The sequence below is a fragment of the Tupaia chinensis genome, unplaced genomic scaffold (assembly GCF_000334495.1).
Source record: "Tupaia chinensis unplaced genomic scaffold, TupChi_1.0 Scaffold000622_1, whole genome shotgun sequence".
Lineage (NCBI taxonomy): Eukaryota > Metazoa > Chordata > Mammalia > Scandentia > Tupaiidae > Tupaia > Tupaia belangeri.
The window spans coordinates 68,290-96,060 of NW_006160142.1; the positions used below are offsets into that span (position 1 = coordinate 68,290).

At 38.3% G+C, this 27,771-nt stretch overlaps 1 protein-coding gene and 1 non-coding gene across 2 annotated transcripts in view; both read left to right on the top strand.

Annotated features, from left to right (window-relative positions):
* Positions 1–27,771, top strand: part of FOXN2 (forkhead box N2) — an 84,360-nt gene that overhangs the window by 21,947 nt on the left and 34,642 nt on the right. The window contains exon 2 of the mRNA XM_006158999.3: positions 24,755–25,305. Within this exon, the coding sequence (XP_006159061.1) occupies positions 24,769–25,305 (537 nt within the window). The 5' untranslated portion in view covers positions 24,755–24,768. The remainder of the gene's footprint in view (positions 1–24,754; positions 25,306–27,771) is intronic.
* Positions 11,029–11,160, top strand: LOC114009779 (small Cajal body-specific RNA 24). Its single transcript, XR_003551172.1, has one exon.

Consider the following 27,771-nt stretch of genomic DNA (forward strand, 5'->3'; position numbering starts at 1 on the left):
CCCCACCCCCACCCCGGGGAGATGGCCATGCCACAGTGCCTTCTCCTCCATTCTCCTCTTGGGGAATGCATGCATACGTGCCTGGTGTGAGTTTTCAGTTGCCGGGTCTGGAACTTGAACTGCTGTCGACTACATGGGACTTCAGTGACATAGCCATTATGCCATTTGCTGGTCTCAAAACTTTTTTTTTGTTATAGGGCAAGTGTGCTTATCAGAGAGAGACAGAGAGAGTGATAGGGAAGGTGGGAAAGCACCCTCCTAGAGAGAATGGCTATGCCACACAATCTCTTTTCCATTCTTGGGATTTGGGGCATGCACACATGCTTGGCATATTTTTCAGGCTGCCAGGTCTGGGACTGAAACCAGACCTTGTACAGTTATGCAACCAGCTACATGGGATCCAGCAATCTTAACCACCATGCTACTGACTGGCCCTTTAAATGTATTTATGACTTAACATATTTTCAGTTGGAGGGGCCCAGCAGGTGGTGTGGTAGTTAAGAGCGTTGGACTTCCACATGGTGGACCATGGTTTGAGTCCTGGACCTGGTGGCTTGCTCTCTCACTTTCTCTCTCACTCTTGCTCTCTTGCTCTGTCCCTTCTATAAATGGAGTTAGATAAAATAATTTAAAAATACATATTTTTGGTTGGGGTTGGCAGGTGATGTGGTGGTTAAGGATGCTGGACTCCCACATGACCAACTGTAGTTTGAGTCCCAGACCTGGCGGCTTGCTTTCTCACTTTCCCTCTCTCTTCCTCTCTGTTCTCTTGTCAAATTAAAATAAATAAAAGTTAAATAAAATAATTATTTTTTAAAATATATTTTCAATTTACCGTAAGTTATTGGGCTGTAACTTCATTGTAAATCGAAGAGCATCTGTGTTGAGAAACTTGAAGGTTTATTATGGTAAGTGTTAGCCTCTTTTTTTTAATTGTCATAAGGTGTATGCCCTCACTAGAGCGAGACAGGGAGAGGGAGAGAGTACCCTCACAATGGGTAGGGACATGCCTCAGTCCCTTCTCCATTTCTTCATCCTCCCAAGATTTTGGGCACATAAGCCTAAGTGTCTGGAGTGTTTTTCAAGAAACCAGGGCCAGGATTTGAACCATGGTCAGCTCTGTGGGATACTGCTCCCTTAACCACTAGGCTGTAAGATTGACCCTTATTAAATGTTACTCTCTAAAATGCTCTGGAGATAATTTGTTTAATAAATTTTTAACGTATTTTTTCTAAGGTAAGTGTTCATATAAGGTTAGTTTAGTCCTATTTAAAATGGACTTGATTCTATATTAAATTAATCATACTTTTGTTTTGGTTTTAAAATTACATGTAAAATCAAGGACCAGCAGATGGTATAATGGTTACATCGCTGAACTCACATGTAGTTGACTGCAGTTTGAGTGCCAGTCCTGGCAGCTTAAAATTCATGCTGGGTGCATGTGTATACGTGCCCAAAATCCTGAAAGGAGAATGAGGGAGAAAGGATTGTGGTGTAGCCATCCTCTGGGGGGAAGGGGAAAGAGGATGATTTCTTACTTTCTGTCTCTGGCAGGGGCATGTGCCCTATAGCAAAAATCTCTCTCTTAAAAAAATTACATATAAAATCAGTATATCAAGTAATTCAGTATAGAGTCCTAAGTTTTACTCTTCCTTTCCAAATTTAATATTAGGGGGCTATTAGTAAGATATGATTGTTTTTATTAAATTTGCTTTTCAGTTACTTTAAGCATTTTTTTCCTTTCATAATTTCTTTTTCTTTCTCTCTCTCTCTCTCTCTTTTTTTTTTTTTTTTTTTTTGTCAGAGAGCACATATGCTCATCAAAGAGAGACACAGAGAGAATCAGAGTGAGAGTTATAGTATACCCTAATGGGCATCATCATGCCACAATCTCTTCTCCAATTGTCCATCTTGTCAGGATTCTAGGAACACATACACAGGTGCCCAGTGTATTTTTCAAGGGGCCAAGATTTGAACCTCTTTCTTTCTCCCTTAGCCGCTAGACTAAGCTGGCTCCACTAAAATTTATTTATGATCTTGAATATACTTTTAAAAAATACTTTTTTTTCAGTGAAGCAATTTAATTGACTTTAGGAGATTTACTGCATGACTGCCATGGATTATAGTCAAGGTATTGAAATCATATTATACATAAATAGTATGTTCAGATGCCCACCAAATTTACCTTTGCACTTTAGGATATTAGACTAAATGACTTTTAGGTCTCTGTAGCTTTGTTCCTTTCAATATTACTTTAAATTAAAAAAAATTTTTTTCTTTTTTTTTTGGAGAGATTTTCGCTATAGGGCGCGTGCGCTCGCCAAGACAGAAAAGAGAGACTCAGAGAGCACATATGCTCATCAAAGAGAGACACAGAGAGAATCAGAGTGAGAGTTATAGTATACCCTAATGGGCATCATCATGCCACAATCTCTTCTCCAATTGTCCATCTTGTCAGGATTCTAGGAACACATACACAGGTGCCCAGTGTATTTTTCAAGGGGCCAAGATTTGAACCTCTTTCTTTCTCCCTTAGCCGCTAGACTAAGCTGGCTCCACTAAAATTTATTTATGATCTTGAATATACTTTTAAAAAATACTTTTTTTTCAGTGAAGCAATTTAATTGACTTTAGGAGATTTACTGCATGACTGCCATGGATTATAGTCAAGGTATTGAAATCATATTATACATAAATAGTATGTTCAGATGCCCACCAAATTTACCTTTGCACTTTAGGATATTAGACTAAATGACTTTTAGGTCTCTGTAGCTTTGTTCCTTTCAATATTACTTTAAATTAAAAAAAATTTTTTTCTTTTTTTTTTGGAGAGATTTTCGCTATAGGGCGCGTGCGCTCGCCAGACAGACGCAGAGAGACATAGAGACAGAAAGCGAGAAATCACACCCCCCAGGGGGGATGGTCACGCCACAATCCCTTCTCCTCCATTCTCCTCTCGGGATCTTGGGCACGCATGCACATGCAACCGGCGTGAGTTTTAAGCCACCAGGTCTGGGACGCGAACCGCTGTCGACTACGTGGGAGTCCAGCGACATAGCCATTACGCTAACTGCTGGTTCCCTAAAATTTTTTTTATGTTCCATCATGGCATAGCTTTACAACACTGAAAATAAACTTTCCCATCCTGAATATCCTTTTAATACCTAATACTTTTAATCAGTCACTGTATGATTTGTAGTGTAGGTTGTACATTTAATTCTAGATGCTAAGTTTGTTTTCCTCCATTAGGGGTTATTTTTATTCTTTAATTTCTGTGCTGTTAGGTTTTTTCCACTGTTAAGATATTGTTGTTCCATCACAGTCTTGATTGTAATCCCAAAGTTTGAGAAAATAGGTTTTCAAGCTAGATTTGCTTAGAGAACTAGTAGTGCTTCTTTTCTATCATTGTATTTAACAGATAACAATGTAGGGTAAGTAATTACTATGCTTGAGGTACTAGTAGGAGTTCACAAATTGTTCATCAACCTTTTAAAAACCATTTATTAGAAATATCTATTTTACTTATTCAAGAAAATAGTTTTTACTCACTTTAAATCTTTTTCTTGGTACAGGTTATTGAAATCAATATTTGTGTGAAAGGCGGGATTATGTACTAGGGATTCACTGTAAAAAAAAGTACTTGTTCTTTGCACAGAAAATGTCAGGTTTGTTTAATATTCACTGGTTAGAAATAAAAGTGTTTCATTTTCTAACATACAAAGTTATTGCTTCATTTTAACTTCCTCAAGAAACTGATGAACATAAATGCTGCAATATATTTGAGAACTCTATGTACTTTGTACAAATGGCACAAAATCATTTAGGTCGAAGTGGCATCTACAGTTTACAAAGTTTATGTGGGCAAATTAAAATTAGGGTAGGAGAAAAGTAGCTTCAGTGGAATTGTTGCCACATAACAATTTAAAAAAATAGTTTTAGTGGTTTCTGCTTTGTTAGGTTGGTTAAAGAAAGATTCCGCCCCTCACTTATTTTTATTTTATTTTTTTAGCCCCCATTTGAGAAGCAGTTTCTCTATGAGACAAGTCTTTGACCCCTTTGTATTCTGCCTCCTCTTCACCCCTCCTTCTTGACTAGAAAATGCAGCTGCACACATTTTTTGTTTAGAGACAATGGATCACATGCTGTGTCACCTAAATCTATGACCAAGAGGCAGTTTTATCCCTAAGAGACCATAATGCTTCAGTTGTCCTGGATACATGACATCATATAGCATTATACTCAAATATACGTCTTTTTGCGGTACATTTGGGATTTGAATCCATCCTCTAATCTCAATATTGGATTTTATAGATGGACAGTATTTATAATGGAGAATCTTAATCAAAACATGCCTAATAGGAAAGGTTGTGAGTTCTTCCCTTTTTTAAAAAAGAAGTTTTTTTTCCTCTTACCTAAGGGTTACCAAGATTTTTAGATATTCTGAGATGACAAAATGTCTTTAAAGCTCTAGTGTTTGTTAGATATTTTTTACATAGTGCCTCAGAAATAGCATGTACTCAGTGTTAGACTTAATTTTTTAAAATAACTATTTAATTTAATTTATTATTATCTTAATTTGACCAGAGAAAGACAGAGAGAGAAAGAGGGGAAGTGAGAAAGCAAGCTGTCAGATCTGGGACTCTTAACTGCTGTCAGCTGTATGAGAGTCCAATGCTTTAACCTTATCATATCACCAGCTGGCCCCTAGACTTTATTTTTGTTATCAACTCAATGTATTAACAAGGAGAAAATTGTTTTTTCTTTTAAAAACGAGGAAGTCTTTACATTCAGAAATACTTACTATATGTGAACTGCTAAAATATTTTAGGTCAAGCTTATTATAATAAACTTATTTTACTGTTGAGTAAATCTAGGAAATGTAATGCTGTGGCTACTAGTCTTGAGAAATGGCACCTTATTATAATTAATTAATATGGTTCATTCCTAAGAATACTGACGATGGGAGAGGGAAATTGAATGGAAATTTTTTCTTACACAATGGGCCTTCAAAAAGTTCATGGAGGGAAGGAACCACCAGATGTCGCAGAGGTTGCAACGCTGAACTCCCACGTAGTCTGTGGTCTGAGTTCCGGACCAGGTGACTTAAAATTCATGCAGGGTGCGTATGGGAGAGGAGAATGGAGAAGGAGAAGGGATTGCAGCGTGGCCATCCCCCTTGGGGGATGATTTCTTGCTTTCTGTCTTTCTGTCTGCCTCTGGCTTTCCAGGGAACCAAGTGCCTGGTAGCTAAAATCTCTAGGAGGGCTAACTGGTGGCATGATTAAGGCAGCTTGATCCCCTATGGCTGCACAATTTGAGTCCTTGAGCCAGTGGCTTAAAAAACACTAAGCATGTGTGCCTTTGTGTCAAAAATCCCAAAAGGAAAGTGAAATAGAAGAGAGGGGATTGTAGCCTGACTGTTCCCCAAGAGGGTTGTGTTTTCTCATTTTTTTTTTCTCTCTCTCTCTCTGTGTCTCTCTTTAGTGAGCACATGCACCTACTAGTGAATTTAAAAAAAAAAATTTTTTTTAAGTTCATGGATAATGTATATTGTGAAAAAGTGGTGCATAGATTTCAGAATTTTTTTTGCACCAAAATAAACTCATTATATAATTTCATTGTTCCATGATCTTTTTGTATAGTAAATCTTAGTGGCAAAGCTTAAATTGCAGTGACAATAAGAGATAATTACCAGGCAATTCCAGTAAAATTTACAAGCATTTGAATTTCTGTAGTAGATATACGTTTTTTTTTTTTTTACAAAAAACATTGTTTAGGATCTAAATGAAGTGAATGACTACCTTTTTCTTCTTCCTAGGATTATCTTAGCCTAAATCAAGTTTTATATTGGTTACTTTGAAGTAATTAATTGGAAAACCCATGAATCTGAGGTGGTAACTGCTCTCTGGATGCATGTTTTTTTTTGTTTGTTTGTTTGTTTTGAGAGGTTTTCGCTATAGGGCGCGTGCGCTCGCCAGACAGACACAGAGAGACATAGAAACAGAAAGCAAGAAATCACCCCCCAGGGGGGATGGTCACGCTGCAATCCTTTCTCCTCCATTCTCCTCTCTGGATCTTGGGCATGCATGCACACGCGCCCGGCGTGAGTTTTAAGCCACCGGGTCCAGGACGCGAACCACGGTCGACTACATGGGAGTCCAGCGACATAGCCATTATGCTAACTGCTGGTTCCCTCTGGATGCATTTTTGACATTTATGAGTGTGCTTGATTTGCTGGTAATATTAAGTTTTCTATGGGTGGTGAAAGCACGTCAATGAAAATAAAATTTCCAAATGTCTTAAGGCCACCTAAAAAGAATTAGAAATTGTAGCCTTTTCTTTTAAAGAATTATTTTATTTATTATTATTATTATTATTTTTTGAGATGTTTTCGCTACAGGGCGTGTGCGCTCGCCAGACAGACATAGAGAGACATAGAGACAGAAAGCAAGAAATCACCCCCCAGAGGGGATGGTCACACCGCAATCCCTTCTCCTCCATTCTCCTCTCAGGATCTTGGGCATGCACACACACGCGCCCGGCGTGAGTTTTAAGCCACCGGGTCCGGGACGCAAACCACAGTCGACTACGTGGGAATCCAGCAACATAGCCATTACTCTAACTGCTGGTTCCCTATTATTATTATTTTTAATTTGACCAGAGTGATAGAGAAAGGCAAGGTGAGAAAGCAAGCCTCCAGGTCTAGGATTTGAACCCTGGCCAGCTATGTGGGATTCCAGTGCCTTAACCACTGTACAACCAGGCCTTGTTGTTGTTTGTTTTACTTCATTTTTTTAACTACCAAAAGACACATTCCTGGAGAGAGACAGAAAGGGAGAGGGCGAATGCTCCTTGGCAGTGGGTCGTGGTCACACTTCTCCATCCTGTTAGGATTTTAGGCAGGCCCACACATGCATCCAGTGTGTTTTTCAAGGCACTGGAGCCAGGATTCACGTCTTGGTCAGCCATTGGTTAATCTCTTCTTTAACCACTAGGTTGTGGGACAGTCTAGAACTCTTTAAGAACAATCCCTCCAAATCCTGTTATCACATGCTTTGAGTGTTGAGATTTTTGAATATTTAATGAGATTGATTTTAAGTAGGTGGCTAGAATATAGAGTCAGAATGAGAAACAACTTTATCTCGAGGTCAGCCTGTAGATTGAGGTTAATCATTCCTTCCTTTACTCATAGAACTGACTGGTATTCTTAAGGCCTCAGTACAGGTTGCTCAAGTGTTGATTTCTACTTCTTCCTAGTTCTAGTAGAATGTAACAGATGGCATGGTTCTTTTTCACTCTAGTGTAGTAAAAGCTTATTTAGAAACAGCAAAACTGATTTTCTTCATTATTCTTTTTGAGTAACAAGAAAGAAATAGTCAAGTGACTAACTTGAGGGTGCAAGGGAAAAATAAATTGGAATGTTTTACTTTAGATATTAAGAATGAACTGTAGTATTTTATTTTGTTCTGATTTTTTTCCAGTGCTATATTTTATTTCCTGGTGAGAATTCTTAGACAGTATACTGAATTAAATTAAATTTTTAATTAACAATTGAAAAATTATCTGGAAACAGTAACAGATTTAGCACTCAGGTAGCTGTAATATAGGTAAGAAAGAAACTTAATTAAAATAGAAAATGTAGCATATAGTATGAAGAGATTCAATAATATAAGTTAAGAAGCACTTTTTAAAAGTGTAGAACAGGGGCCAGCAGGTGGTATGGTGGTTAAAGCACTGGACACTCCCATATGGGCAACCACAGTTCAAGACCCAGGTCTGGTGGCTTGCTTTTTCACTTTGCTTTGCTCTCTCGGTGTGTTTCTCTCTGGTCAAATTAAAATAAATGAAGGAATCGTTTTTTAAAAAAGTATAGAACATAATATTAATTGAACAGAATTAATTGCAATTATTTACTATACGTCTATATAATTTACTAATGTAAACTAAAAAACCTTGATGTTCATGAGAATTGAATTGCTGAACTGAGAGCCTATTTTTTGGCCCTTAAGTACATTTTTTTAATTCATGAACCCATACTTCAGAAATACTGTAAATACATGCTGAAATTTACGATATAAGAAATATCTTAAGACAGAAAATGATTATTTTGACTATTTTAACTTGATCAGAATTCTGAAACAATACTAAATTCAGAATTGGTTAGATACAAATGAAAGTAACTATATGTAGATATTTATATTCTCACCTTGTTTTGATTATACTGTTATATCTGTTGCTCTGTCTTTTCTTTTTGTTACTGAGAATGGCATAAATAGTGAAAAGTCAGCATTTTAAAGTTTCAGAGGTAGCATAATAATTTTCTTTAGTTTAAAGTTTGTGTGTGTGTGTATGAGAGAGAATGTTGGCATCAGGCAGAGCTATTAATAAAGGAATTTATGGCCTCTTTTTGGCCATTGATATAGCAAAATACTTAAAATTCTTAATATGTTTTAAGTCTTTTAGATTATTTAAACTACAGAGATTTGAAGAGAGGACCTGTCACATAGCATGATTCATAAAGTAATGACATACCAAAGTGCATGGAAACAAAAAATTAAGGAAGTGAAGGTCCCATCATAAAGAAAATGATGAAACAACTATTGCAGCACCCTTCTGAGAAGTCTTAATTTCAGTCGGCTGCCTCAAAGTAGGATTTTTAAACTAGCCTTACTCCCAAGATCCCGACAAAGCTTACATAATTATCAAAGAATCCCATTAATACAATTCTAGTGAAAATGAGTGGTTTATACTAAAAATTACAAATTATCCAAGGCTGGGAACCAGCAGTTAGCGTAATGGCTATGTCGCTGGACTCCCACGTAGTCGACCGCTGTTTGCGTCCCGGACCCGGTGGCTTAAAACTCACGCCGGTTGCGTGTGCGTGCGTGCCCAAGATCCCGAGAGGAGAATGGAGGAGAAGGGATTGCAGCGTGACCATCTGCCCTGGGGAGTGGTTTCTCGCTTTCTGTTTCTATGTCTCTCTGTGTCTGTCTGGCGAGCGCACGCGCCCTATAGCAAAAAACCTCTCCAAAAAAAAAAAAACATTATCCAAGGCGACAGTATATAAGAATCAGTGGAAAGAGACCTGTGGATAGATATTAAAGCAAGTAGACTTTATTGAAGAAAAACTAGCATAATGAAAGGTAACTAAAGAAATCTAGAATATAACACAGATGAGAAAATGGAAATTTGGGACCAGCACGTGGTATAGTGGTTAAGGTGCTGGACTCCTACATGGACGACTGCAGTTTGAGTTCTGGACCCAGTTGATTGAAACTCATGCCAGGTGCGTGTGCATGCATGGCCAAAATCTTGAGAGAATGGAAGAGAAGGGATTGTGGCATGGCCAGTCCCCCTGGGGTATGGGGGGGTAGTGATTGTCACTTTTTCTTTCTCTAGAGTTGTATGCATCCTATAGCAAAACTATCTCTAAAAAAAGGGGGGGGATTATTAAAAAGGTAATGAAAGAAAGAATTTTATGATAAAAGACATTACCTTTAAAGGAATATCACATTTCACTAACAATAATGAAAGTAGAATATCATTAAACAAATGTGAAAATGGCGATTGACCTAGAATTTTATAGCAAACAAATACCTTTCAAAAGCAAGGGTAAAACATAAAGACATGCTCAAACAAATAAAATCTGAAAATTCACCAACATACTATTTTTTAAATAAAAGGAAAATAATCATAGGCAGAGAGTCTAAGATTCAAGAAGGGATAATGATCAAATAGATTGGCAAGTATATACGCAAATTAATAAAAATTGACTGTATAAGCATCTCATGAGATTAAAAAAACACTAGAACTAACATACTAGCTAATATTTTATAAACTAGGATGAGGTAATTGGAGCAAATATTCAAAAGATTTTTTTTTTGAGGTTTTCGCTATAGGGCGCGTGCGCTCGCTAGACAGACAGAGAGAGACATAGAGACAGAAAGCGAGAAATCACCCCCCAAGGGGGATGGTCACGCTGCAATCTCTTCTCCTCCATTCTCCTCTCGGGATCTTGGGCATGCACAAACACACGCCCGGTGTGCGTTTTAAACCACCGGGTCCGGGACGCGAACCGCAGTCGACTACGTGGGAGTCCAGCGACATAGCCATTATGCTAACTGCTGGTTCCCTCAAAAGATGTTTTTATTGTTCAAGAGAAGAAAAAAGAACTTGGAATAAGTAAGCACAAATTTTAAGGTACAATTTCAATGATAGTAATGCATATGCACTTTCTACACTAGTAGATGGTAAAAGATGGAATGAGAAAAAATTCTCAAAGAAGGCAAGAAAAGAAAGAAAAATTAACATCAAAAAATGAACAAAGGGACCAGCAGTTAGCGTAACGGCTGTGTTGCTGGACTCCCACATAGTCAACCACGGTTCGTGTCCCGGACCCAGAGGCTTAGAATGCACGCCGGGGGCGGGGGCGTGCATGCCCAAACTCCCGAGAATGGAGGAGAAGGGATTGCAGCGTGGCTATCCCTCCTGGAGGGTGATTTCTTGCTTTCTTTCTCTCTGTCTCTGTCTGTCTGGTGAGCGCACGTGCCCTATAGCAAAAACCCCTTAAAAAAAAAAAAAAGAAATGAACAAAAATTGGGACTAGCAGTTGGCGTAATGGCTATGTCCCTGGACTCCCATGTAGTTGACCCCGGTTCGAGTCCTGGACCATGTGGCTTAAACTCACGCTGGGTGCATATGCGTTCGTGCTCAAGATCCTGAGAGAAGAAATGAACAAAATAAGATAGAAGTAAATTCAAATATATGCATGCCTTATTTTTATAAAAATGTTTAACTATCTGGGGTTCAGGATAGGGATAAAAAGGAAACAAGGAAAGAAAGAAAAAATATTGAAAATAAAATAAGGAAAGAAGATATATTAGACAGATATTAATAGGAAGAAAGTGTATCATTTGAAATAGATCATTAAGGCAAATGGAATTACTACAGATAAAAAGAATTGATATATAATGGAAAATGTTTCATTTTGCTAGGAATGCATAGACATTTTAAATTTGTATGCAACTGCGGACATTTATTTTCATTCAAGTTTCTTCTCAAAATGAAGATAACTCACTATAAATGTCCTAGAGAAATATGGTAGCTTTCTGTTCACCTTTTGCCAGTAAAAAAGGGTGGATCGTTCCACTACTGACATTAGAAGAAAAATTTGTGTGAAACACATAACCATGGCCACAAAATAAGTAAAGTGAGGGAACCAGCAGTTAGCGTAATGGCTATGTCGCTGGACTCCCACATAGTCGATCGCGGTTCATGTTCCGGACCCGGTGGCTTAAAAGTCACGCCAGGTGCGTGTGCATGCATGCCCAAGATCCCGAGAGGAGAATGGAGGAGAAGGGATTGTGGCGTGACCATCCCCCCGGGAGGTGATTTCTCACTTTCTGTCTCTCTGTCTCTCTCTCTGTCTGTCTGGTGAGCACACGCGCCCTATAGTGAAAACCTCTCCAAAAAAAAAAAAAAAAAAAAAAGTTGGGACCAGCAGTTAGCGTAATGGCGATGTCGCTGGACTCCCACATAGTCGACCGTGGTTCAAGTCCCGGACCCGGTGGCTTAAACTCACGCCGGGCGCGTGTGCGTGCGTGCCCAAGATCCCCAGAGGAGAGTGGAGGAGAAGGGATTGTGGCGTGGCCATCCCCCCTGGGGGGTGATTTCCTGCTTTCTGTCTCTCTGTCTCTCTCTGTCTGTCTGGCGAGCGCACGCGCCCTATAGCAAAAACCCCTCAAAAAAAAAAAAGTGTAATAAGCTTGATTCAATAGATACATGCTTTGTGTAGACAGCATAGAAATATCAATTAGATCATTATGAAAATCATCTACCTACTGAACTATCAAACAAGTTTCAAAAAATTCCTTCTCTTTTAAAAATAATTATTTTATTTAACTTTATTCATTTATCCATTTTTCATTTGACCAGAGATGGACAGAGTGAGAGAGAGAAAGTGATAAAGGAAGCTGCCAGGTCTTGCACTCAAGCCTTGGCTGTCTATGTAGAAGTCCAGCACCCCAACCACCATGCTACCTGCTGGCTAAAAGTTTCAACAAATTTCAAAGGATTGAAATCCTATAAACCATTACAACACCAATTTAATTAAGAAATCAGTTACAAAAACTCAACAGAAATCACATAAAAATTAAGAAAAAAAATTTTTTTTGAGAGGTTTTTGCTAAAGGGCGTGTGTGCTCCCCAGACAGAGAGAGACATAGAGACAGAAAGCGAGAAATCACCCCCCAGGGGGTCTGCTGAGGCCACAATCCCTTCTCCTCCATTCTCATCTCGGGATCTTGGGCATGCACACACACACGCCTGGCGTGAGTTTTAAGCCACCGGGTCCGGGACACAAACCGCGGTTGACTACGTGGGAGTCAAGCAACATAGCCATTACGCTAACTGCTGACTCCCAAGAAAAATTATTTTAAGTAACTCACGGACAAAAGAAATGTTGTTGGAGACTGGTCTTTATTTGGGAAGAGATGTTAGGTCATTCCCTTTGTCAATATAAAACTGAAAAGCTGCCTGGATAAAGGTATTGCATTCTTGGCATACCATTGAAAATGTGCAGGAACAGTAATGATTCAATAGCAGATTGGTTCTCTCAACAGGAAGGGTGAAATTTTTAATAAATGATCCTGGAAGAATTGTGTATCCATATGTAAAATATGAAATTGTGGATAAAATATGCATATATACATATTTGGTGAATTGAGACATAAATGTGAAATGCAAAACTATAAAACAAACTACAGACTGTAAAGAAAAGGGTTAATGAATTTCACTATATGAAAGTTAGAAAATTTTCATTAAAAGGCAGCCAATAAAATGACAGAAAAGACAAGCTAGGGCAAGATACTTGCATTACATATAAGGATAGTATCCAAACATTATAAACCATTAAGAAAAAGATAGTCTGTAAGAAAATGGTCATAAGGGACATGGTAGTTAAGGCACTGGATTCCCACATGGTCAACTATGGTTCAAATACCAAACCTAGCAGCTTGCTTTCTCACTCCACCCCACCCTGGTCAAATTTTAAATGATAATAATAATAATATAATAAAATAAATTCTTTTTTTAAAAAAAGGTTCTAGTCTGAGAGGCTGTTGATAAAGAAAAAAAGAAAATAGGTATAAGACTTCAATAGATACTTTATGAAAGAGGAAACCTAAATGGCCAGACCAAACAAATATGTATATTAATGTATGAATGAAAAAATATTTAAATCCATTACTGAGCTCCAAAACATGTCTATATGTTTGCATGTATAATTTTTTTTTTCTGGTTAGTGTAAATTTGTTCAACTGGCTTTGGAAAGCAATTTGTCACTATTAGTTAAAGTTGAAGAGAAGAATACTCTGTGACCTAATCTACCTTTTTTGTTGATTTAATGCTAGAGGGCACAGGAGAGAGAAAGAGAAAGGACAGTGCCCCACTCCTCCTGCCTGGGCATGGTCACACCACAATAATTTTTCCTTCAATTCTTCATCCTGTTAGGATCCTGGGCACACATACGCAAGAGACTGGTGTGTTTTTTAAGCCACTGGGGCTGGAATGTGAACCCTGGTTGACCATGTGGGATCCTGCTTCCTTTGCACACCACCTAACTGCTACAATGATAGTTCCAGCCCATAATAATTCTACTTCTTTACATATATTCTATTTAGATATGCACCTGAGAAAAATTCTTGATACTTGTGTTCCTGGTGACATGAGCAGGGATATCCGTAACAGTATAGCTTGTATAGCCCTAAGCATAAACGAATGGCCCCTAAGAGTATAAGAAATTATATATCGATAAAGTAGAATTAATGTCAGTAAATTTGGTGAGAGGAAAAAACAAGTTCCAGGATGTATTCTGAAGTTTGAGTAAACACAGAAGCCAAGATACTGTTTTGGGTTCTTCACGTGTGGGAAAATTATAAAGGAAAAACTCTTGTTTACTCAGTTTATAATACAGTCAATTAAAATTATGGGAAAATAAGTGTGGTTAAAAAGTTCCTATGGTTAAAACGAAAGTTTTGGGGGACAGGCAGGTCGCGTAGTGGTTAAGGATGCTGGACTCTTACATGGCTGACTGCAGTTCGAGTCCTGGACCTGGCAGCTTCCTTGCTCACTTTTTCTCTCTTTCATGTGCTCTGTCCCTCTCTGATCAAATTTAAATAAATAAATAAAGTTAAATAAATTTTTTATATCTCCAAAAGGTTTATTAGCATGATTAAAAACACTTTCTTCAGTAATAATAGGAAGAATTTCTAAACATGAAAGAATATCAGTAGCTCTACCTTATAACCAGTATTTGGAATTGAATGGACAGCTTTATTGCCCGTCTTCATTTTATTAACAATCCATTTACTGGTTCCATGAAGTAATGACTATTGCTTTGCCTGGGAATGAGTCCCTACTGCAATTAAATATAAAAAGTACCTTCCATCAGAGTTGGAGTGTGACCTGCATTAGAGTGTGATTCTGAGTAAATTAATTCTTAAAAAAGTAAAATAAGTCTGAAAAAAGAAAAAAAGCCTAGCATACTTTACCTTTATAAACAAAAACAAGTTTTATTTTTAGTAGTTTTCTTAGGTATCTAATTCTCTGTAATGCAGCATGTAATGTTTTAGATAATACAGAAAATTCTCTGGCTTTATTTCTCCTCTCTTATTTAGTGTTTGTTAAGCATTCTTCTCAAACCAGTGTTAATAACAACTTAGCAAAAATACTGTCCTCTGATTCTTTGGGAAATGATCAAAGAATTCCAGTGTGTAATTTTATTTTTCTTGTCCTGGAGCAGAAAATCACTATAATGTTGAACATAATATGCAGATGTGCAGAACTCTGTCATGTGTGAGTTGCATAGTTGTAGAAAAAAAAATGGTACATTTTAATCCCAAGCACCTTTCTCAAGTTCGTGGTATAGCAGTTAATACAGTGTAGACATGGGTTCCAGAGTGATTGTATTGGGTTATTTGGACTCTCCCTTTTTAAAATTCTTATGAGAAGAAATGGTTTCTTCCAGAAATATAGACGATTTGGAGTCTTTTTTTTTTTTTTTAAATAAGAGATTTTTGCTATAGGGGTGTGTACTTGCTGGAGAGACAGAGAAAGAGAGACAGAAAGTGAGAAATCATCCCTTGGGGGAATGGGCGTGTTACAATCCCTTCTCTCCCATTCTCCTCTTGAGATCTTGGGCATGCCTACATGCCTGGTGTGAGTTTTAAGTCGCTGACTCTGGGACTCCAACCCTGGTGGACCACGTGGGAGTCCAGCGATGTAACCATTACACCATCTGTTGATCCTGAAGATTTGGAGTCTTAAATGTGTACTCTGCTAAATTGTCTAGTACATTTATCAACTTTTTTAGTAGTAGCATTTAGGCTTTCGTAATTTGTTTGAGGCCAGTCCGGTGTCATGGTGGTTAAGGCAGCTGGATCCCACATGACTGACTGCGTGGTTCAAGTCCCAGACCCCTTGGCTTCAAAAACACTCCAGGTGCTTGTGCTTGCATGCCCAAAATCTTGAGAGGAGAATGGAGAAGAAGCAATAGCAGTGTGTCCATCTCCCCAGGGAGTGTTTTCTCAGTTTCTCTTTCTCTCTTTTTTCTCTCTTTGGCATGTGCCCCATAGCAAATTAAAAAATAATAATAATAATAGTTACTTCCATTAAGCTAGTTATACTCCTAAATTATTGGTTTAGGGCCACCCAGTGGTATGGTGGTTAAGGTAGCTGGATCCCGCATGGCCCACTATGCAATTTAAGTCCTGGACTTAGTGACTTGGAGAATATGCTGGGCACTTGTATGTGCATGCCCAAAATCCCCAGAGGAGAAAGAATTGCAGTTTGGCCGTCTCCCCTGGGGGATACATTCTCATGATCCACCTCCATTTCCTACCTCTCTGGTAAGTGTGCATGTGCCCTGTAGCGAACTCAAAACAAAACTGGAGTGTATTTTTTCAAATCTCGCATCATATTCTCCTAGCCTTAACTTTTCATTTGGAGTGATATTTATTATGTATAATAATTTTCTGTGGTTTGTGGAAATATTTTGAAAATAAGATCAATAGAAGATTAATAAACACTAGCCCAGGTTTCCTTTTCTTTATACATTTTGCTTTGTGGAGCAAACTGACATACATATTAGTATGCTCCTAGCAAATGGTTTCTGTTCATTTTGCAATATAGTATCTCATAAAGCTAGAATTTTCCAAATAAAATGCAAAGATTCCTTGATTTTGTTGTAAAATATACAGCCTTTTTTTGGTAGTAATATTGCACATTATATATTGTTGAAAACACTAAGATCGTGCACAGATAATAGGTCAGCTCACTCAAATATGCAACTTTATTACAAGACCATTAATAAAAATAAAGCTTAATGAGAATACTAGAGAAATTTAGAACATATTAGATTGTCACAAAGAGAAATGTCTGTCAATTAGCATTTTAAAAGGAATGTGCAAGGAAGGGTTATGGAGGCAGGAGTGAAATGCATAAAGATTTGGAGAGAAGACCTCATTTAGCACTTCCAAGAAAAAGCATGTGGCCAAGCTCTGCCAAGAGGAAGAACACGGGTTGAATGAGAATTGTGTACAATACTGTATTTTCAGCAGCTTGGTGCTTTCCACTGTGTTAGCCTATTTTGGGTTCAGCTGTTGTTACTTAGCAGTGCAAAAACATAAGCTGGGAAAAATTATGTGCAAACCAATGTGATTTTTATATTATACTAAAGTCATTTCTCTATTCACCAATAAACCGTGATGTTACGGAAAAGTTTTAAAACAGAATAGGTTGTATTGAGACTAAGAATACAAGAACTGGCTTGTGGTTTTGACTTGAGCTTTTTGGTAAGTCCATGACTTTTTAAATATTATTTGTGAAGTGGAAATGTAGCTAAAAATAATTTAGCACAGCCTTTTCTCCATTGAGCTTATTGTTTAATTTTAAAATATAAAAATAAAAACATGAAATAAAACCTGGAAATTAGGCCAACAAAGAAAAAGTTAACAAGACAGTAACGTAAACCACCATTAACTATTTTGTATATTTTGTACACCATTGTCTCTTTTTTGAGAGGTTTTTGCTATAGGGCGTGTGCGCTCGCCAGACAGACAGAGAGACAGAAAGCAGGAAATCACCCCTGGGGGGGGGTGGGTGGCCACGCCGCAATCCCTTCTCCTTCATTCTCCTCTCGGGATCTTGGACACACACGCACGTGCGCCCGGCTTGAGTTTAAGCCACCAGTCCGGGACTCGAACCGCGGTCGACTATGTGGGAGTCCAGTGACATAGCCATTATGCTAACTGCTGGTCCCTATTTTTTACCTTTTCATCAGTCTTTATAAATTACTTATTTACTTCATAGTTTTAAAGACAGATTTTTTTTTTTCGCTTTTTTTTTTTTTTGCTATAGGGAATTTGTGTTTGCTAAGAGAGAAAAGGGGAAAGTGAGAAATCACCCCTCCAGAGAGGAAACCCATCCCACAACAATGACTCATCCACTTTCCTCTCAAGATTTTGGGCATGCATGCACATGTACCCACTGTATTTTTCAAGCTGCTAGGTTTGGGACTTGAACTGCACTGTTGGCCATGTGGGGTTCAGCTGTTGTAACCAACATGTCACCACCTGGTCCCTGAGAAAGTTATTTTTAAAGAATTTTTATTATAATTCAGTTTGACCAGAGAGACAGACAGTGATCATAATCCACCCAGTCCTGGACTCAAATGTGGTCAGCCATGTGGGAGTCCAGCACGCTAACAACCATGCCACTTGCTGGCCCCAAAAAGGTTGTTTTTTACTTTTTTTTTTTTTTTTAGAGAGGTTTTTTTGCTATAGGGTGCATGTGCTCACCGAAGAGACAGAAAGAGGCAGAGAGACAGAAAGTGAGTCATAACCCCATGGGGATTTGTCCACACTGCAATCCCTTCTCCTCCATTCTGCTCTTGGGATCTTGGTCACACATGCAGATGCTCTTGGCGTGAGTTTTAAGCCGCCAGATCTGGGACTCGAACTGTAGTTTACTATGTGTGAATCCAGCAATATAACCATCAGGCTATCTGCTGGTCCCAAGAAAGGTTTGTTTTTTTGTTTTTTGTTTTTTATTTTGTTTTTTTGGAGAAGTTTTTGCTATGGGGCGTGTGCACTCGCCAGAAACACAGAGACAGAGAGACAAAAAGCGAGAAATCACCCTCCAGGGTGGATGGCCACACCACAATCTCTTCTCCATTTTCCTCTTGGGATCTTGGGCATGCACACACATGCCTCCAGAGTGAGTTTAAGCCACCAGATCCAGGACTTGAACCGCTGTCAACTACGTGGGAGTCCAGCAATATAGCCATTATGCCAACTGCTGGTCCTGAGAAAGTTATTTTTAATTGCTACTAAATATTAAATATTTGTGCTTTAATTTGCTATTTTTTAAATTGGGCCATAGAAAAATATGTCATGACTTTCCCGATGACCTAACATTATAGGATATATAGCTATTTATAGTTTTCCACTAGCTAATATTTTTTGGAAGAAATCTCTGTGTATGTATCTGCGGAGTGAGGAGGAAGGGAGAATGAGTAAAATGGGAGAGGAGTGGGAGAATATATCTTTTTCCCTATGTAGGATTATTTTACTAGTGTTATTCATATTTCGAATTATTGGGTCAAATAATATGAAATTTGTAATGTTTTCTGTTACATATTGCTAGTTAGTTTTTTCACATGGCCTTAGGTCCTTGCCCAAATTGGATATTATATGTATTTTTTTTTGGAGAGGTGTTTTTTGTTTGTTTGTTTGTTTTTGCTTTAGGACATGTGCGCCCACCAGAAAGACAGAGACAGAAAGCCAAGAAACCACCCCCCCAGGGGGACTGGCCACACCACAATCCCTTCTTCTCTTTTTCCTCCTGGAATCTTGGGCACATATGCACATGTGCTCTGTGTGAGTTTAAGCCACTGGGTCCAGGACTCGAACTGCAGTCGACTACATGGGAATCCAGCAATGTAGCCATTACGCCATCTGCTCGTCCTGGATATTATATACTTTTTAAACTCTTGCTAATTTGGACAAAGACAGACATTACTTTTTTTTTTTTTTTTTTTTTTTTTTTTTTGAGATTTTAGCTATAGGGCACGTGTACTCACCAGAAAGACAGAAGGCGACAAATCACCCCCCGGGGGGATGGCCGAGCTGCAGTCCTTTGTCCTCTATTCTCCTCTCAGGATTTTGGGCACGCACGCATATGTGTCCGGCATGAGTTTAAGCCACCAGGCCCAGGACATGAACCGAGGTTGACTACATGGGAGTGCAGAGACATAGTCATTACTCTAACTGCTGGTCCTGACAGACATTACTTTTATTGCTAATATCTGTGCTTACTACAAATCAAGTACTGTACTAGGGTGCATTATATTTATAAAAAATTGGGGGGAAGTTTATTTCTTTTATGAGCTAGTGAGCAAGAAACAGCATCCTTAACAGGGTCTTGACTTTGCAATCCAGCCTCAGCCAACCCCAGGTCATGGGCATACACATGCCTGGAGTACTGAGGGGAGGTCTCTACTCAAACCTGTAACCTTCCCATGTGATTCAGTCTTGCAGACCATTGTGTTTTGCTGCTGTACTACTATTTGACTTCAGTATCTTATATTTTATATCACAATTTTACTTTGTTTTCCATTTCTTTTATCAGTAATAAAGTTGAATATTTTCTAGTATTTGTTGACTATTTGTATTTACTTAATTTGTGAGAATAGATCATTTGCTTAAGCGTTCTAAGTGGATACTGCTTTAAAGTGTTTTGAAATGATAGTTTAGAAACAATTCTTTTTTTCTCCTTGAAAATACAATGACATTTATGACTTACTAAGAGAATGTAAGCTGTTCAGTGTCAATACTTGATTTTAAATTTGCATATACACTGTGTATTTTTGTTGTACAAATATGTACATCTGGCATACTTGTCATAATACTGCTTTACACTTAAAGTAACGGACTTTCATTCTAAACTTGTAATTCAAAGGAATATAATACAACTATCTAAATTAGTTTCTAATGAGAATATTTAGTCAATAGTTACTAAGACACTGACTTTTGAGTATCTGTTACATTCATACAACTCATTACTTCTGTTTTAAGTATTATTGCTAAAAATATAAGTTCTTTGAATGTAATTATGGCTATTGAACTCAGCTGGGTTTATCATTTTGGCTCCACTTTCATTAGCTTTAGAATCATAGGCAAATGACTTGCTTTTATTTCTTTTCTCTTTCCTTCTCTCTTTCTTTCTTTTTTCTCTCTTTCTTCTCTCTCTCTTTCTTTTTATTGTTAGAGGGCACAGGCACGCACAGGAGAGAGGGAGAGACAAAGAAGTCATGATCCAGTGGGGCCTGTGGTCACAGTGCAAGCCTTTTTTTTTAGGATCCTGACTAGGGAGCAAACACCTGGTGTGTTTTTCAGGTTGTTGGAGTTGCAACTCAAGCCCTGGTTGGCCATATGAGACTTGACTTCCTCTGTGTATTGCTTAATTGCTGCACTGTGAGACCAACTCATTTTCTTACCCTTAACAATGAATCTAACTTCTCTTATTGTTACCATTTAGGATGTTTCCTACCATTAAGCGTTCATTTCCAAAATAACTAACTCTCCACGCCCCAGAGTTTTAACTGCCAGAGGGCATGAACATTCACCAGAGAAGGAGAGAGTTAGTAAGCACTCCAATGGGTTGTGGTGTGGATGCAATTCTTTCTCCATTTCTACATGGACACATTCCTTCTCCATTTCTGTATATGCATCCAGATGTCTCTCTCAAGCCACCAGAGCTGGGATTCAAACTGTGGTCAACTGTGTGGGATCTGGCTTCCTTAACCACTATGCTATAGGGCTGACTCCAAAATAAAATCACTTAAAAAAATTTTTTTTGAAGATTTTTGCCATAAGGTGTGTGCACTTACCAGATAGTAACAGAGAGAGAGAAGAAAAGGAAAATGATTTGGGACACACACACACACACACATGTCTGACATGATTTTCAAGCCTCTGGGCCTAGGACTCAAAACCCATAATCACCCTTGTGGGAGTCCAGCACCTTAACCACCATGCCACCTGCTGGCCCCATAAAATAACTCTTAAAGGTAGTTAGTACAACATTTGATATTCATTAGGCATATAAGGTGTATTGATAATAAGTTCATTTCAGCCTGAAATAATTATGACTTGAGTCTATTTATACCCAACATTTGGTAAGAGTCATTAGGAATCAAAAGTAAAAACTCTTGGAACCAGCAGTTAGTGTAATGGCTATGTCGCTGGACTCCCATGTAGTCGACCGCGGTTCAAGTCCTGGACCCAGTGACTTAAACTCATGCCTGGCGCACGTGCATGCATGCCCAAGATCCCAAGAGGAGAAGAGAGGAGAAGGGATTGAGGCGTGGCCATGCCCCCTGTGGGGTGATTTCTCACTTTCTGTCTCTCTGTCTCTCTGTCTTTTTGGCCAGCGCACATGCCCTATGGCAAAAACCTCTCCAAAAAAAAAAAAAAGTAAGAATTCTTAAACCTTCATGGAACTCACAGGTGGAAAGAAAGGACTTACATAGAATGAAGTAGTAATTCAAAGTAGACACAATGCATTTTAAGGCCTGTAACATTGTGTCTGTAATGTAGTAAAATCTGTGTTAGCCACTGCTATTTGTTACTTTCTAATTTCTATATGTAATTGAAAATAAATGGAAATTTAGGTGAAAAGGTAAAGTAGAACATTACAAATTAATTAATCACTTTCTCCTTTTAAAAAACATTTTGCTAGAGATCATGCATGCGTACAGTCAGCCATGTGAGATCCAATCACTTCCTTTTAAAATTGAACACTGGATTTAGTGCATGTGTGAGTGTGTGTGTGTGCACGCATGTGTGCATGTTTAAAGGAAACAACACTATTGAACCAGTGAATTCACATCCATTTTTAGTCTCTGTGGATAGAGAGACCCTGGTGGTCAAATGAATAATTTGGTGGTGAAATGAAAATTAAGAGCAGTATATTAGCTCTAGGACACAGAATATGCACATATGTGTGAATGCTTACATATGTGCAATTTTCATAACTGAAATAGAAACCAAGTTTGTTAAGTTTGATCTTTTCCTTTTTGCAGTGTCTTAGTGTTTCAAGTTATAGGTGTACTTAAAAGAGATGGAAATGGGATCTGGAGAGAATGCTGGGAAAATTTGAAATGAGTGGGATTTGGGCTGTTGGTACTCATAGGTGATGTATATCTACTGTTGCCCAGAAATATTGTGTTAGAGTTTTGGCTCTGTCTGTCTGGATTTAAGTTGTGACTTTTCCACTTTCTAGCCAGGCAGTGTTTAAAAAGGATAGTTTATCTCTTTGAGTAATTTTTCTTATCTATAAAGTCAGGTTAATTAACATGCCTACTTCCTAGGGTGCAATGATGATTGACATATATATATATATTGTACATGAAGCGTTTAGTGCAATGGCCCCTGGAGTATTAGCTGATTTTATTGTTAATTGGACCATATTTAGTAATAGCTATCAGAATCTAATAATTGTTTCTAAAATTGACCAGTTTTTATAATTCTTGAGTAACTTGCCAACTATGCCCTTAGCAAACTAACACTGAGGAAGAATTTCTTATTTCAATTATATAGTGCTAGTGGTTTGAATAATCTACTAATCCTTATAGAAAGAGTATAATCTATAAACCTTACAGAAGGTTTGTCACAGAATTCAGAAATGAAGTATCTTCCTGAGCCATTGAAAATAAATTAAATACCATGTTAATTTGTTTTTATCATTTGCTATTTGATTAGTTATTCTCACATGATACTTTTTTTAAATTGAAGTGTGTTTAAAAGCAAAACAAAAGTCATTTGAGAAAATAGAAATGAAAAAGATAGTTCTTTTTTTTTTTGCCTCTTGAAAATACCATGCTAACTTTACTAAAGAGATTCTCTGCTTTGAAATGTCAGTACTTGATGAGATGATAAAGAATGCAGTTAAAATATTGAAATTTTAAAAGATAAATATTTTGAGAGATTTTTGCTATTGGGTGCATGCATTTGCCAGAAAGACAGAAAGAGACAGAAAGCAAGAAATCACACCCCAGGGGGTTGGCCACTCCGCAATCCCCTCTCCGTTCTCCTCTCGGGATCTTAGGAATGTATGCACATGCACCCGGCATGAGTTTAAGCCACTGGGTCCGGGACTCAGACTGTGGTCAATTATATGGGAATCCAGCAACATAGTCATTATGCTATCTGCTGGCGCCTAAAAGAAACTATTTTAACTATTAATAATTTTAAATAATAATACATTTATTTTGGTTGACAGTGAAAAGAAATGCTGTTTTCCAGTTGATAAGGTAGAGAGTAGAATGGTGGTTACCAGATTCTGGCAGAGGAAAGGGAAATGTTAATAAAAGGGTACAAACTTTCAGTTACACAGGAGTAAGTTCTCTTCATTTATTGCACTGTATGTAACAATAGTTAATAATAATGTATTATATAGTGCAAAATGCTTAAAAATGGATTTTTTTTTACCACAAAGAAATGCCAAGTCTATGAGGTGAATGTTAATTAGCCTGAATTAATCATTCTACAAGGTATACGTGTATCAATATCATTGTACTCCATAAATATATACAATTATTTGTCAATTAAAAATAAAACAAATAATTTGTGTCCGCAGGTAGCATGGAGATTAAAGTGACTAGATCCCATGTGGCACAGTTTGAATACTGGATCTGGTAGCCTGAAGATCATGCTGGGCATGTGCGTGTGTGCATGTGTGTGTGTGTTTGTGTGTGCACATGTGTGCATACCCAGAATCCCCAGAGGAAAATGGAGAAGGAATTTTACAGCATGGCCATCCTCCTTTGGAGGATTTCTCACATTCTTTCAAATCTCCCTCTGTTTCTTTCTGTATCTCTAGCTAGCACACACACCCTGTTGCAATTTTTTTAAAAAGGAAACTAGAAAAAAATGCTTTTTTAATTTTGAAGTTTTTGCTGTACGATATGTGTGCTTGGGGGAGGGGGTTCTGTGAGCGCAGAGGGATAGAGGAGAAAGTCAGATATCCCTCCTGCCCAGGGGGATAGCCATGCTGTCATCCTTTTTCCATTCTCTTAAGATTTTGGGCACGCACACACAAGCACTGGGTGTGCTTTTCAAACCACAAGGTCTGGGACTCGAACCACAACCATGTGGGACTCAGCTGCTTTAACCACCATGCTGCCTGTTGGTCCTGTTTTTTATCTCTTCATAGTAAGTATTTCAGACTAAAAAAAGGGTCTGTTTGGAATTATTGCTTCAAAAGTATTTCAAATTGTATTATTTTAATTGTTGAGCCACATGTATGATTAACATGGTAAAAACTATAGTTCTTTAAGGTACATGATTATAAAAATCTTATAATTCAAAAGATAGAATGTTTACTTTTTTTTTTTAATAATTATAGCCAGTACTACTACTGGTGGTTACTGTGAGCTAGATAGTTTACAAAGCTTTTAAAATACATTACTTTACTTTCTAAATATTACCCATTTTGTTTATAGCCATTTCAAATAATCTAAGTTCTGTTCCTTGTATAGTAACCATTAGTATCTTCATTTACAGATTACATTTGAATGTTATATGACATAATTGATTACAAAATGTCTCCAATTTGGGACATTTGTGTTTTCTTTTTCCCAGAGTGTAAGAACTTTGGGTACTTTATTGACTGATACTTGTTTCCTTTGTTGCAGAAGTAGAAGAATAAATGGGTCCGGTAATTGGAATGACTCCAGATAAGAGAGCTGAAACCCCAGGAGCTGAAAAGTTTGCAGGATTAAGCCAGGTTTACAAAATGGGAAGCTTGCCTGAAGCTGTTGATGCTGCCAGGCCCAAGGCCACTCTAGTGGACAGTGAGTCAGCAGATGATGAACTCACAAACCTGAACTGGCTTCATGAAAGTACTAATCTTCTTACAAACTTCAGCCTCGGAAGTGAGGGTCTTCCAATTGTTAGTCCTTTGTATGATATAGAGGGAGATGATGTGCCATCCTTTGGATCATCTTGCTACCAGAAATCAGAGAAAAAATCAGCAACCTCAAAGCCCCCATACTCCTTTAGTCTTCTCATTTATATGGCTATTGAACACTCTCCAAATAAATGTTTGCCTGTCAAAGAAATTTATAGCTGGATTCTGGACCACTTCCCGTATTTTGCTACCGCACCAACAGGCTGGAAGAATTCTGTTCGACATAACCTGTCCCTGAATAAATGTTTTCAGAAAGTGGAAAGAAGCCATGGCAAGGTCAGTGTTTATGAACATTGCTATATTTGGTGAAGTTGGGGAAGCTAGCATGGAACCCTTAAAATATAGAGAAATCAAGAGAGACAAAAAGTTGTTACATCAGGGGCCAGCAGTTGGTGTAATGGTTCTGCTGCTGGACTCCCATGTAGTAGATTGCAGTTCGAGTCCCAGACCTGGTGGCTTAAAGCTCATGCCAGGCACGTGTGCGTGAGTGAGTGCCCAAGATCCCGAGAGGAGAATGGGGGAGAAGGGATTGTGGCGTGGCCATCCCCCCTGGGGGGTGATTTCTCGCTTTCTGTCTCTCTGTCTCTCTCTGTCTGTCTGGCGAGCACATGCGCCCTATAGTAAAAACCTCTCCAAAAAAAAAGAAAAAGAGAGAATGGAGGACGAGGAGGGATTGTGGTGTGGCCATACCCCCTGGGAGGTGATTTCTCACTTTCTGTCTCTGTTTTTCTGACACACTCCCTATAGCAAAAAAAACCCTCCCTCCCCACCCCCCAAAAAAGTAGTTACATCTTATTACTTCAGTTTAAGCTTAATTATATCAGTTCATTTGCTTTCATTTGTGGGGATATTTTTAAATTTTTTAACTATACAAATCTACCAGAATTATATTTAGTTGCTGTAGGTACATAGACTAGTTTTTTTTCTTTCCTTTTTAATTGCCTGAAGCCGTGTGTGCTTGCTAGAGAGAGATTGAGAGAGAGAGAGAGAAAAAGCACCCTCCAGTGGGCTGTGGTTATGCTGCAGTCTTTTCTTCTGTTCCATCAGGATTTGGGTCATACATACACACACATGTGGCATGGTGTTTAAGCCACCAGGATCAGGATTTGAACCACGGTTGACCACGTGGGATCCAGCTTCCCATGCACAATGCTTAACCACTGCACCATGGTGCCAGCCCTGTGATGTGATTCAGTTTATGTCTCCTATTGGTTCATTAACTGTTCCTGTTTTATTTAAGTTTTAGTGGTTGTTACACATTTTTATTATATGTCTTTATTGTGGTCTCCCTTCAAATAATATTATACTGTTTCATTTGTTAATTGACTCTTTACAGAAAAAGCTGCTTAACTCCTATATGCCCTGTTTTAATCAATTCCTCTTGCCTGGAGAATTATATTTAAGATTTTTTGTAGTTAGACTGTTTGCTATTATCTTACCTCTTGGTTTCTCTGTTCCTCCCTGCACTCTTTGTTTAATTAATGGTTTGAATAATTTCTGTTGATCTTTCTGCAGATTCATCCCTTCCTCCATTCTGTTAATAACTCTGATGAAATACTCCATATTTTGCATTTGTAGAATTTTTTAAAGAATTATTTTATTCAGCTTTATTCATTACTATTTTTTAATTTGACCAGAGAAAAAGAGAGAGAGAGAGAGGAAGTGAGAGAGCAAGCTGCCAGGCAAACTACAATCAGCCATGTGGGAGTCCATTGCCCTTAATCACCACACCACTTGCTGGCCTCCATTTCTAGAATTTTGATTTGCCTTTTCAAAAGTAATTTTCATCTCTGTTAAACTTTTATACTAGAACCATAGACAAATTAATTATAGTTATAATGTTTATCTGATGCCTTCAAGTTCATCTCTGAGTCTGACTTTGTTGACTGTTTTGTCTCTTGTTTTTGTGTGGGTTTTACAATTTTGGATGGACTATCAGACACTTGTAAAAAATGGCAGAGATTGAGGTAAATAATATTTCCACCGGGACCAGCAGATGGCATAATGGTTGTTACATCACTGGATTCCCACGTAGTCCACTGCAATTCAAGTCCTGGAGCCAGTGGCTTAGAAATCACGCCGGGTGCGTGTGCATGCGTGCCTAAGATCCCGAGAAGAGAATGGAGGAGAAGGGACTGTGGCATAGTCATCCCCTCTGGGGGGGGATTTCTCGCTTTCTGTCTCTCTGTCTCTGTCTTTTCAGTGAGCACACTCACTCTGTAGCAAAAATATCTCTCAATAGTAATAATTATAATAGTCTTTTCACCTAAGAATAAATATGCTTCCACTTTTGTCACATTGTTAATGTGAAGAGGAATTGGTCAGTCCAGTTAATAATTGAGCAGGGTTTGGGTTTTATAGTTGCCATAGTTACCTCAGTGTACTGATTCCTAAAGAGATGAAGGACTACTGACACTTTGTGCTTAGTGTGAGGCCTGGAGTCTCAAGTGATTTTTTTTTTTTTCTTTTTTTTGGGAGAGGTTTTTTGCTATAGGGCGCGTGTGCTTGCCAGACAGACTGAAAGAGACAGAGAGACAGAAAGCAAGAAATCACCCCCAGAGGGGATGGCCACACTGCAATCTCCTCTCCTCCATTCTCCTCTCAGGATCTTGGCATGCACATACACGTGCCTGGGGTGAGCTTTAAGCCACCAGGTCCGGGATGCGAATCACAGTCGACTACATGGGAGTCTAACGACATAGCCATTACGCTAACTGCTGGTCCATCAGGTGATTTTTTTCT